We start from the raw sequence: 13,964 nt of genomic DNA on the forward strand, positions 1-13,964 counted from the left end.
TATATTATTTTATCTTTGGTGGGTAGAAATAATTTTTTGATATTTATTTTTATCAAATTAGTTTATAAATATCAAATTAACGATTTTGCCTTTGAAATTAAGCAATGATATCTTTAATTGTCCTTATTCGAAACAGTTCAAAATTTATGGTCAAATATGTCATAGGTAGAAAGTCAGGAACCAAAGTGACACGAACCCCAAATTATAGAACCGTAATTTGCTTATAATTTATATATAAACATATATAAATAATTTAATTTAATTGTATGAAATATTATTTAAAAGGAAAAAAAATTAACCAATGCTAATTTATTTTAAAAAAACACACACTCATCGTTTAAAAAAAAAAAAAAATAAAAAAAAATTCTTGAAGCTTGAATCAGGCGCAGAAAGAGATAATTATACCAAAAAAATAAAAATAAAAATAAAAATAAAAATGGAGAAATATAAAAAATTAAAAAAAAACGTGAGAAATTGAAAAAATAATTACAAACTTATAAAACTACAAATTATTTATGTATTAGATCGTGCAAATGAATATTGTATTTTTATAAATTTACAATTATTTTTTATACTCCTCATTTTTTTATATTTTCCTAAAAACATTTTTTAATTTTTTTTTGCCAAACGGTCGCTATATATTGCTTCCCGCCAGGCTGTTCTCTCCCCTTCGTCTCGCTTGCTCTCTCTCTCTCTCTCTCTCTCTCTCTCTCGCAACCGCTTTCTACGCTCTGCGCCTGGTTTCTCATGGAGAGAAAGAGGGAGAGAAACCATGCCAGAAGGAGAGAGAAAATCCCATCACTCTCTCTCTCTCTCTCTCTCCCCCAGCATCTCTTACCCCCAATTTTCTTTCCCAATTTTCCATCTCTAGAAACTCAAGCAAGAAAACATGAGCGTGATCGAAATTCTCTTCCGAGTCGACGAAATCTGCAAGAGGTACGACAAGTACGACGCCGACAAGCAGCGAGAACTCAATGCCTCCGGTGACGATGCCTTCGCTCGCCTCTACTCCGCAGTCGAATCTCAAATGGAAGCTGCTATTTGTGTTAGAATCCGTTCACTTTTCATGAATTTTGTGTTTACATGTTTATTATTGTTGTGTTGCTGATTTTGAAAAGTGTTTCCAGAAATCGGAGGCTGTGGCGATGGAGACGAATAGGGCAAAAGCTGTCGCCATGAATGCAGAGGTTCGTCGAGCAAAGGCTCGGATGATTGAAGAAATTCCCAAATTGCAGAAATTGGCGCTGAAAAAGGTGAAATTTGAATTTTTTAGTTTCATGTCTTAGGTGAAATTGATTTCTCATTTGTTAAACCTAATATAGTTGCATGATTTGTACTTCTTCATACATATTTGGTTAGTTTGGCAATTGCTTTTTATTTATTTATTTAGAATAACATTATTGCTAAAAAGTTAGTTTTTGTAATTGGGGAAATTGAGTGGATCCTTTTACAAAATAGCTTTTTTTGTCAATTGTTACCCTGTTTTTTTAGCCAAAAACAAAAAGCTTAAGAATTTTGGCTTAATTAGTCAAAAAGTAGCTAAAATGCACAAACCAGACACAGCCTTAAATGGGAGAAGTACCCAATTTGAGGGATGTCCAATTGAGTGTGCAACCTATACGGGGAGCAAATATGCTTCGCATTTATACTCCTTGTGTCCAAGCTCGTATTGCTTTCAATGACGTCTTACTTCCTGAAACACAATGAAGGTGAGGTACCTGGCGGGTAGTTTGCTGGAAAATCTCTCCGACGGTCAAGTTTGCACTCTTGACAGAAGGAGAGTAGAGAGTGAATAGTGCAAGTTTGGTTACCCCTTTCCCCAGTGAGGACGTGCCTTATCTAGGCTGCTGCTGTCCTTTCCAAGGTTGTGCACACATTACCTCCTTTGTCCTTTGTTGGATGCGTAAACGTGCTATCCTCTCATTTCCTCACACGTGTGCACGTTAATACTGCCAAACAGCAGTGGCCAAACCGTCAAACGGTATTGACGCATACCTCGAGCAGATTCCTCTCCTTACTCCATTGGGCCACGTGGAATGCTCTGACCAAGCTATCACTTCTAAATCAACTCCGCATTAGCTATCTTCAATGGTGCCAACTTTGAACGTTCTTATTCCGAGCAAACCTAGGTCTGTGACTCCATCCGGTCTTACGGCTCGGCCAAGCCCTTTAGGACTCTTTGCACTTATTCCAGTCGAAGTCCCCCCATTTGCTCATTACTCGCACAACCTCCTCATGCCAGCTCGGTCCCGGATAGCAGCCTCGTTTTATCTTAGCCCGGTCCATGGTAATGGCCCAAATCTAGCTGAGACTGGTCCATCACCAAGGCGTGTGCTCGATTCAGCTCACAAACTACCGCGGCCCAACATCCGTGACGATGCGCTAGTCCAGTTGTGCGGTCCACGAAGGTCTGTGGTTTAGCATGGTCTATTTGTTCGGCACAAATTCCCCTCCCACAACCCATGGCAAAATGACTAGACAACCACGCAGGCATATGATCATTGAAAAGAATCTGACTGGCCATCAAAGCCGAAATCAGCAATTTCTAATTTTTGGAGTGTGGGTGACTTTCACATGAATTTTACCCTCAGTTGCCACCCAAATGGCATGAGATTGGGCTCTTATGCATCATTTTGAGTTTGCCTCCTGTATAAATTTGAGTTTTGTAAGTCATCCATCATGAAAACAAGAAGTTTGTGCTGAAGTTGTAATGAAATGTTATATATCCACAGGTCAAAGGGCTTTCCAAGGAAGAACTCTCTGTTCGTAGTGATCTGGTTATCGCACTGCCAGAGAGGATTAAATCGATTCCAGATGGGAGCACATTTGCTGGCAAACAAACTGGAGATTGGGGAGCATCAGGATCTAATAAAAAAATCACGTTTGACAATGGTGATTTTTGTTTCTAATCTATTTATTGAGTTTTTTAGTTGTCACTTGTTCAAAAAAGAAAAAAAATGTCACTTATGAAAGCCTGATTTATTAATACTAGCTTACTTGCTTTATTTTGAATGAACCGCAGATGGGCTCTTCGGTGATGAATTTTTTCAACAGTCCGAGGAATCAAGTCAATTTAGGGAAGAATATGAAATGCGCAAACAGAAACAGGCAAGTGGTAGCTGACAGAATACTTGGCATTTTCTTGCCTGGTGTTGCTTTTTCACTGACAATTCTGCATTCTCGTCTAATTTGATTTGATTATACACAGGATCAAGGCTTAGACGTTATATCAGAAGGTTTGGATACACTGAAGAATTTGGCACATGACATGAATGAGGTTGGCTCTTGTGCATTTTGCTTGTACGTGATATACTTTTAAAAGAAATTAAAAAGTACTCATTTGTTGTTTTCCTTACAGGAATTGGATAGGCAAGTTCCATTGATTGATGAAATTGATACAAAGGTTGGAAACTTCTTATAAACTCCCTTCCAATAAGATCAGAGTACCAAAATATGTTGGTGGTGGAAGTTTCATTATGTAATATTGTTTTTGGTGTCTTCACAGGTGGACAGGACTACAGCTGATCTTAAGAATACTAATGTTAGACTCAAGCAAACGGTTAATCAGGTAAATAAACATAATGTTGTGTTACATTAAATAAGTTTATCTGTTTAGAGCTTCTTGCCATTTATTTCTATCTGGTAGCATGGTGCCTGATAATTTGAAATTTTCAATTATTTGACAGATGAGGTCCAGTCGAAACTTCTGTATCGACATCATTCTGTTGTGTGTTATTCTGGGAATTGCATCCTATTTATACAAGTAAGCTCCTTACCTTGCTCAGTATTTAGATTAGAATCATGTTTGGGGATGCATTTCTTGTATCATATTTTCTCATCACCAAGTTTTTTGAGTTTTTAGTGCGATCTTCATAGATGGTTGTCTTTTCCCCACTATAGTGATAAAAAGAAAAAAAATGATAGCAGTAGACTAGTGCTACATCATATAGCTTAGATGTTTATGTTTTTTATCGCAGCCATCAGATCATACCACACCATGAAATTGATAATCTGATTTTTTTTCCTTTGGTGTAAATCTCAAGAAAGACTCCAACCCACTTCTGTAAGCCAATATTAATGACGTGCTCTTCACATAGTTGTATTGTGCAATTGAGTATAAAATGGCGCAACCGATCTCAACAATCACAGCTGCTCTTTATTTTTGTTGACAAACCAGATTATATGTAACAATTGCTTCTGTTTCTTTACCAACTTTATGCTATTCTTTCTTTTTCTGATTAAATTTTGATTTATTGATTCTGGAACAATTAGAGTAACACAATTCTTCTTTGTTTGTTGCAGTATACTGAGGTGAAATATTGGGGGGTGGTCTCAGTGTCGTCTGGTATTGTATCATCCAACACATTTGGGTGCTTGTTTCGTATAATCTTTGAACGTTCTTGATTGATTCATTGTTTATGATTTTGCCCTCTGAAAGTGGTCTTTTGTCTTATATAGAATTCACTACCTGAGATTTGTTGTATTTGTATAATTTTAGTTCATTCTAGCCATTGCTGGTGTCAAAGCTAATCATACAAATAAAAGGGCAAAAGGTGTTACTTGTATGAGGATATATATAGTATTACTTCTGCTTCAGCCAGTAAAATATTCATTCAATATATGTAAGGATTGTTGCATGTTGAATATAAGATAATATTAACCTAAATTAACCATCATCAGGAGTTACTAATATTAGCATTTTACTAGATGATAGAGGCTAAATTTTAATAGTTTTCTCTTTCCTTTTTTATTCTTCCACAAAATCAAGATCTAAACACTTTATAAGTTAATTACAATGTAATTGGTTCATAGAGTGGACTAGTCTATTACTTTCATATTTTTCAATTAAGAAATATGGAGATCGTCGGTGAGTAGTGTTTTGGAGCAATGCCTGAATGGCATTGAGTAAATTTTCCAGTTATTGACAATATATGAGTTGCTAGATCCGTTGGTTGTTATTCAAATCATATCTTCAGTGATTTTAAGCTAGGTTAGGGATGACAGAGGACCTGTGTTCAGGTCAATCTTAGGTTTAGGCTATACATGCTTAATCAAAAAAAATATTGGAGCCTATCATTTTAAAACAAGGATTTGTAAATTATAAATATGTCATTGTCACATCATTTTAATGAGAGATCCTTTATTTTTATTTATTTTGGAAGATTAATATTTTTCTAAATTAGTTAATGTTGTTTAAATACAGGTGAACTCAATCTATGTTCATTTATTTCCATTGGAGTTTGATAAATCTATATAGAACACATTAAACTCCTTAAGCATTTTGCTCCAAAAATAAAAATAAACATGAGACCAAAATAAAATCAAAATGAAGAAACTTATCCGGATTTGTAAAACTAATGATGCCTAAGCTTATCTTAATGTCAGAGCCATTAAAAGTCTTTGTAAAGCCAACGATGCCTAAGCTCTCCTACAATTACCAAATCATTTAATAAAAGTGTCTAAACGAAAATTGGAATAAAAAAGACTCAATATGAAACAAATTGCTAAGAAAATAAAGCTAAACAAATTGCTTAAAAATTGGAAGGTTCTAAATGACTCAATTAAGCTAACCTAGAATAATAAAATTCACCACAACCAACCAGAACAATATGATACTACAAATTCCAACCAAATAAGTCATGAATTTTAAAAGTAATTAACTGAAAAAAATTCAAATCCTAAGTGTTAACAGAATAAAAATTTAAAGTCATGGTTGTCTAATTTGACTATACAAATCCTAACTATTAACACATTCATTCATCAAATGAATTTGTAGGTGTATTTTTTTTATTTCATCATTAACACATGACACATGACACCAAATAATAATAATAATAATAATGTATTTTTATTGTGTTCAATCATATACCTACAAATAGCAAGTATGATGGATGATAATTTCCTAAATTTGTATAGTCCAGTTAAACAACCAACCAAAGAAATAATCACTAAATAACAATGATGAATCACTGCTTCAGTAAGAATACAAATCAAATTCTTGCCACAATGTTTGGAAGTCCTCAAGCTGTTTAATGATCAATCATTGTTCTTAGGAAGTTTTCAAGCTGTCTAATCTGAACCTATTAAGCAAACACAATGCGTTTTTTTTTTAAATATATTTTTTATTAGTAAAATACAATTTATTACTAAATAAAGTGATTAAAATAAGAAAGCCCGGTTGGAGATTGCGTCATAGTATGAAAAATACAAAAACAGAACTGAAGCAACAAAAATCGAGCTACAAATTAATTCTGGTAGATTCCAGCCCTTCCAAAGAGTGAAGAAAATCATTAATGTTGCAATGATAGAGATTGGCCCACCCATGCATCTAAAATGCAGCTCTACTTTTGATAAATTCCAGAAATTCGAACCAAATTAGCTGTTTGTGGTTGAAAATTAATTCATTTCTAGCAAGCCAAACAGTCCATATAATAGAATCCAAAAGAAATGATAGAAATCAACACAAAGTTTAAGGGTTGAGCAAGAAATCCATATAATCTGTAATCCAATCCGGTCTAGTCTAATCTGGTAGGTTTGGATTGGTTTTTTAAATCCGTGATTTGGTTCCGGATTAGAAATTTAAAAATTCATAGGGCACGGATCGGTTTCGAATTCAACCCCACAATTCTGGATTGAAACCGATTTGGACTGTATACAAATAGTATATATTTATAATATAAACCCTCTCACATAATACCATTTCTTATTCTTATAAAAGCTAGACCCTAACCCTAATTGGTTGTAAGGCGCGGGTCTTGGCATTGGATTGTGTGGGCTGTTGAAAAGAGGTGTGTGGTTGCTTTTGGTGGAATTGTAGAGTGTAGCCGCATGGGTGAAGTTGTTTTGGGAGTGCAGCGCTTGGGAATTTGTTTTGGCTAGTGTGGGTTGTTTTGTGGGTTTTAATTATTTTATTTTTAGAGTTTTAAGTGCTATAGCTTTTGGTGGAAAAGAATAGTGTGGGTTGGTGGAAAAAAAAGTGATTGGAGTTCAATTATGTTTATGTTTTTATGGAACTAAAATGTTATATATATATATTTTTATTTAATTATGTGAATCCGTAATCTTAAACCGATCAAATTCGTGTTTAAACGGATTAGTTTGGATTGGTTTCACCATTTAAACGGATTGGATTAGTTTCAATTTTTCAAGAACCATAGATAACGGATTGGTCCTAATTTTACCTCAATCTGGACCAATCTAGATCATGCTCACCTCTACAAAATTTACATTTACATGATAGCAAAACAAAAGACATTAAAAAAAAAAAAAAAATAGACTAACAAAAAAATCAATACCAAAAACAATAGAAGGAATCAACACAAAATTTAAAAGTGTGGATTTGTAAGAAAGGTGGAGAGAGAGAGAGAGAGAGAGAGAGAGAGAGAGAGAGAGAGAGAGAGAGAGAGAGAGAGAGAGAGAGAGAGAGAGAGAGAGAGACGATTTTGATATTTGAATTCTGAGAAGCGAGGCTGAGAAGGTGTAAGGTGTGAGTAGGGGTGTTTGTGGTTCGGTTTTGGATGGTTTGCGGATCAATTTGGACCTGTCTGCATGTATGCGGTTTGGGAAAAATTCAACTTGCAACTGCCCGTAGTACGGGTTGCGGTTTGTGCAGATAGGATTCAGGGAGGTGCGGGCGGTTGATTAGACTTTTTTCAATTTTCAGATTCAATATCAATTTCCAAATTCAATATAATATAAAATTGATTTCAATTTCAAAAGTAATTAACAAATTCAATTTCCCCTTCATAAAGAAATAGATTCAATTTCCTACAATGTTCACAGAGCAAACAAAAATAAAAACATTCAAAAACAATGTTCTCCACAACATTTCTTTTTGTAGCATGAAATTAGGATTTGGTGTGTTGGCCAAAAATATCTACGATAGGATGAATGAAATCAACTGTCCGTGTTTAAAAAAAAATAAAATAAATGATAATACTAATAATAATAATAATAATAATAATAATAATAATAATAATAATAATAATAAAATCTAAGTGCGGGCGAGTTCTTACAGGTGTAGGTTAAACCCGCAATCCGTCCGCAACTCGCAATTATGCCATATTTCAAACCACATCCGCCAGTATTGTGTTTGCAAAACTGCCTATTTGCATGCAGATCAATTCGAGTTGAGCGGATTGTGCGGTTCGAATAACCCCGTATCCAACCCTAGATGTGAGGCTAGAAAGAGAAAATAAGTGTGATTTTGTACCATCTGAGCCGTTGAAATTTGTAATCATTTGAGCAGTCCACATGGACAACCATCCAATCAATCCCTTGTTTTGTTATATAGATATAAAACTAAAATTGAAAAAATATATACAATTACACTTATTTAAAAATTGTGATTAAAATATATATATATAATCACATTTATTTGAAATATGAGATTAAAGATAAATACTATATTATTCAATTAAATTGAATGTGATTAAAATGTTATTTTAATTTTTTAATTACACTTCTAGTAAAAATAAGATTTTTTTAATTTCTCGTGTGATGTTTAGAATTATGCATTATTGTAGTAGTGAAATAAAATACCTTAAGCATTGCTCATTGCTCATTGCTCATTGCTCATTGCTAGTATGTGGATTGGACTTGGGCTTCTTTTGCATAGATTTACCAAATCGATAGAGCCCAAAAAATTGAATGTTCCACCTGGACCCACCTGGGATTTGAAATTTCTATGGTGATGGTGATTGGATAGGAAGCTCCAAATGTACTAATATATGAGACTTGTAGCCCTTTTTTTTTTTTTTTTTTTGCTTTGTTTTATTTTTAGCTTTCAATAATTTTTTTTTCAATTTAAAATTCATAAAATGGTCTGTCAACAATTAAAAAAATGAATATTAATTCAAAAATTTGATTATGCAAAATTCATTAATAACCTATTTTTAAACCAACCCAAACTAGTTATAAAAAAATTTCATTTCTTGTCCAAGACCCATTTATCACTAAAGAGAAAAAGCAATTTAGAATTACTAACAAATCTATAATGTAAGTTCCGAAAGACCAAGACTCAATATGAATGATATCATGCAAAAATTGATATTCAATAGTAATCACAACCCAACAAATATTTTTTAACCTATGTTTTTGCAACATTGTACACTTATAAAAATACATAAAGTAAAAAGTGGGACCAGATTGCATTATAAATCTGTTAAGCAGAAGCCAACTAACACATATGTGGGGCTTAAATCCCAAGCAACTAGTACTATAAATTGTTTAAAGGTCTCATCGATGCCTCTTCCTTCAACATGTGAGCTTTCCCTTTCATCCTTCTTTGTTCTTTTGCCATTTCCTCTCTATTTGTGCGTAATCAATTTTGGTGGGAACCAAGTACATGGGTTTCTCAAAAAAAAAAAAAAAAAAAAAAAGGTAATTCTATTTCCACATGATAATTCTTCTCAATTCACACATTTAATGAAAATTTTCATTAATATAATTTTGTCTGAAAATAAAAATACTATAATACCCTCATCTTCTTTTACGCCAACGCCACCTCATCCGCCATCCCCTCCTATTGCTTTTTTTCTTCTCTGCCTACAATCACTTTTTGCTATGAACCATACACTTTCATAAGTCTTTTACTGCGAATCACTCAAGATTGACTGCAAGGGTCTAGAATGGAAGGGGATGAACTAGAAGTGATGTTAAGCACAAGGCAACTAACTAGTACTATAAATTGTTTAAAGGTCTCATAGATGCCTCTTCCTTTAACATGTGAGCTTTCCCTTTCATCCTCCTTTGTTCTCTTGCCATTTCCTGTCTATTTGTGCGTAATCAATTTTGGTGGGAACCAACAAGTACATAGGTTTCTCAAAAAAAAAAAAAAAAAAAACAAAAGAAAAAAAAAAGTAATTCTATTTCCACACAATAATTATTCTCAATTCACACATTTAATGAAAATTTTCATTTATATAATTTTGTCTTAAAATAAAAATACTATAATACTCTCATTTTCTTCTACACCAACGCCATCTCATCCGCCTGCTCCTCCCATTGTTTTTTTCCTTCTCCGACTGCGATCACTTTCTGTCATAAACTATACACTCTCATAAGTTTTTCACTGCGAATCACTCAAGATTGACTGTAGAGGTCTAGGATGGAGGGGGGATGAGCTAGAAGTGGCGATGGTGGCGATGAAGGGTTGAAAGTGATGGCAACGACAACAAAGGAAGAGTGGGTGAATGGATCCAAAAAAAAAAAAAAAAAAAAAGACTCTGCTCGATCTAGTTTTAGAATATGTTTTAAAAAATAAATAAATAAAACTTCTTATTTCAATATGGGTTTATCTTTCTAGGGGGGAAAAAATTTAAAAATTTAAAAATATTTTTTTGGTATTTATTTTTGTCAAAATAATTTATAATTTTTTTAGAAAAATTTCAAAAAATTGATACAAACATTGAAACCAAACGTAGCCTTAGGGTTTTTAAATTGAAAATAAGAGTAATATTGGAATATAGATATGTGTACTGAGAATTTATATTTTAATAATGTGTGTATTGAGAATGTGTTCATTAAGCGTGTGTACTGAGAGAAATTAGTGTGTGGAAATAGAATTACCCAAAAAAGACAAGAAAAAAAAGTTCGTCAAAAATATATTTATACTATTATTAAGTGAAAGTCTAAATTGATTTACTGAAACATTCTTTTCCTCATGCCATGTCGTAACTTTATATATGCTAAAACAAAAAAAAATTATTATACATAGTTTAAGCAAGGTTTGAACCCAAAATATTAAATTTCATTAAGAACATACTTATCACTTAAGCAACATACATATTATAATATTAAATTCTTTATTATTTATTTTTATTATTAGTTATTTGAATTGCACACGCATCATTTGTGTCACCCGCTAATATTGAATGTAAATGTGCCATCATTTTATATATATTACTTGTCAATGAAATATTACAAATGGAATTAAGTAAATATATTGTCTCCTAATAATCAAACTATACATAGTCTCACAATCATAACATGAGATTTCTCATCAATTGGTGATACAGTCACACAATATCACGATTATTTCCAATATAAACTCCTAAAGTCGAAAAGAGAGATCCAAAATAAACCAGAGGAATAAATCCACACGTAGGTTAGTAAAGTCACACTCTTGACATTTTAATAAAATGTAAAAGTTTTAGTTAACAAATTAACCCGTTAATTTAATGTGTAACTTAACCAATACTACTAAAAATGGGCATTGCATTGCAAGTGAGAGACTCTCAATTTATTCACTCGTAAGATATCATTTTTCCAAAACCAAGAAAATCAAACATTTCACAGATTTAAGAGGAATAAATAAAAGGACACAGTTTTTTTAAGGCATTTTTGTACAGAAAACTCTAAAACCTTAATTTTTTTATAGTGCCGTGTCTTTCGGGCAAGTAGACTATATATGTATATGCATATATTAACGGTGTGTTATTAAAACTGTAAGAAGTTATAAATTTTTATCTGAATGTGATCTGGACAAATACATTAGATAAGAAGCAACAAGCAGTTCCATGAGTGTATTTTGAAAAAATTAAAAAAAAAAATGTGACAATCTACACCAACCCAAATAAATTTTATATAATAGCATAGATGTAATATGTTTACAATTTATATCTGTAATTATAGACCTAAATTTTTGAAGGTTTGATAAATGAGAAAGATATATGTTAAATTTCAAAACTGTTATTATTTATTTATTTCTAAAGATTTGAAACTGTTTAGTAGTTAGTTACTTGAGTTTTAGCAATTAATAATTTTTTGGGCACTTTTGAAAAGTAAAAAATCATGACGGCTTCAAGTTTTGTATTGTATTCTATATATATAGAAAATTCTATGGTACACACCTTGATATTTGTGAGTTCAATTATCACAAATGTCATAATTAAAACATATGAGTATCATAACTAAAAAAAAATAAGTTATATTCAAACACTAAATTAATTTTTTTTTGAATCATAACTAAAATAATGTTATAATTAATATTATTATGTGTCATAACTAAATCATCATAGGTCATAATCAAAGATCATAAAGATCATAATCAATGGTGTATATTACCATATATATATATAGGAAAACTGTCCATAATTCCATTCCCCAAAGAATTGGGGTTTTTTGGGGCATAAAACATTTGGGACTGTGTGTGTGTGTGTGTGTGTGTGTGTGTGTGGGGGGGGGGGGGGGGGGGGGGGGGGGGGGGGGGGTGGGGGGGGTTAGGGGTTGTCTTAATTCTTCAGGGATCGAGGAGAAATTTTTAAGAAAACATCCATGTCGTTTTACAAGGAAGCTCCCAAATGCATAGAGCCAAAATATGCATGTGGAAGATTAAAATATGCATATTTTAATATTTTTTTTAGATAATGCTGTACAAATAAAAATTTTATAAATAAATTTTGAATAAATTTTATACAGAATAATATGATGATTTGTGATCTTTTCATATTAATGCAAAACAATCATCATCATAACTCATAATTATAAAAATATTATTATCATATCAATCTGAATTATTTTATGTTTAAAAATATTGTTTATGAATTATTATTAAAAAAAATTAATCTATGCATAACGAGTGGTGGAGTTAGGAAATTAAGTTAGAGGGGGTATTATTAATTATAATTTTTTATTTAAAAAAATTATCATCAACATTAAGATAATAATAATTTTATGAGCTAAATTTAAGTATAAAAAATTACATATTCATTATTTATAAGAACAAATTAAAATTCTATAATAGTGTAGAATAGTTTGGTGCAAGATAATGATGTAAGTTTGTAATTTTAGCACAAAAAATTATATAATTTTCTAAAAAATTTCTAATTTTATAATAATAATTTTATGAGCTAAATTTAAGTATAAAAAATTACATATTCATTATTTATAAGAACAAATTAAAATTCTATAATAGTGTAGAATAGTTTGGTGCAAGATAATGATGTAAGTTTGTAATTTTAGCACAAAAAATTATATAATTTTCTAAAAAATTTCTAATTTTAGAACGTAAAAATTATTATATCCAATCTATAAGATTTTTTGTTATAGTATTGGTTTAAACCAATATATGGATCAAAATTCCATATATGGATTAAAATTCCTAATTTTAGAAAATAAAAACACATTTTTTATAGCACAAATTATTATAAAATCTATTTAATTTTTATTTGGCAGAAAAATATTTAAGAGATGACATTGCTTATAAATGATATGTTTTAAATGAAAATTATTAAACAGTCTTAGAATACCATATAGCATTATCTACATGATGCTCAAAGTATGGAAAATCACAAATCACACTAAGTAATCTATCAACTGTCTAAAATAATGAGTTCATTATATCCAATCTATAAGATTTTTTGTTATAGTATTGGTTTAAACTACTACGTAAATAATACCACATAGTGCTCTCAAAATATCAAATAATTATTTGTTGTGAACAATACAATAAATTCTTAGCCAAAAAATATGTTAAGAAAAAAAAATATACATTTTGTATATGACAACAACACAAATATATATATATATATATATATTCAAAACTAAGGAGGACATGTTACCCTTCTCGTCCTGCTTTCCCTCCGTTACTGTGCATAACTAAATACAAGTATCAAAGTAATGATAATAAAAAAATAAAATAAAATTATACATAATAATATAATATTATTGTAATATTTTTATTTTAGGAACCACTTTAAATTAAGTTGACACATAACATATATGGGGGGGGGGGGATGACAATTACAAGAAAAAAAAAGGGGTTCTAAAGCAAAAGAATCAATTTCCACATGATATGCAATGCTTGAGCAGCTGCTGCTATGGTTTTTTTTGAGAAGTTAGTTAAAAATTAAAAGTTAACTTTTAATTATTTTTTGGTCATATTATTTTTTATAATTTAAAAAAAATACTAAAAAAATTAAAAAATTTAATTCTTAACCATCTTCGCAAACCAATTATATATG

At 31.3% G+C, this 13,964-nt stretch overlaps 1 protein-coding gene across 1 annotated transcript; it reads left to right on the forward strand.

Moving 5' to 3' along the window:
* Nucleotides 1-665: 665 nt before the first annotated feature.
* On the forward strand, nucleotides 666-4,660 carry LOC114279558 (syntaxin-71). Its single transcript, XM_028221808.2, has 9 exons — nucleotides 666-1,045; nucleotides 1,128-1,253; nucleotides 2,733-2,892; nucleotides 3,023-3,108; nucleotides 3,209-3,277; nucleotides 3,359-3,403; nucleotides 3,506-3,568; nucleotides 3,687-3,763; nucleotides 4,303-4,660. Exons 1-9 carry the CDS (start codon nucleotides 890-892, stop codon nucleotides 4,313-4,315), a joined length of 795 nt encoding a protein of 264 aa, XP_028077609.2. The 5' UTR covers nucleotides 666-889; the 3' UTR covers nucleotides 4,316-4,660.
* Nucleotides 4,661-13,964: the final 9,304 nt, after the last annotated feature.

The sequence above is a fragment of the Camellia sinensis genome, chromosome 14 (assembly GCF_055761805.1).
Source record: "Camellia sinensis isolate YWXY chromosome 14, ASM5576180v1, whole genome shotgun sequence".
NCBI classification, from domain to species: Eukaryota; Viridiplantae; Streptophyta; class Magnoliopsida; order Ericales; family Theaceae; genus Camellia; species Camellia sinensis.

Coding starts and splice junctions, on each gene's coding strand:
- LOC114279558 (XM_028221808.2), top strand. CDS start 890: ATGAGCGTGATCGAAATTCTCTTCCGAGTCGACGAAATCTGCAAGAGG. Junction 1,254..2,732: donor AGAAATTGGCGCTGAAAAAG/GTGAAATTTGAA, acceptor ATATATCCACAG/GTCAAAGGGCTTTCCAAGGA. Junction 3,569..3,686: donor TCAAGCAAACGGTTAATCAG/GTAAATAAACAT, acceptor ATTATTTGACAG/ATGAGGTCCAGTCGAAACTT.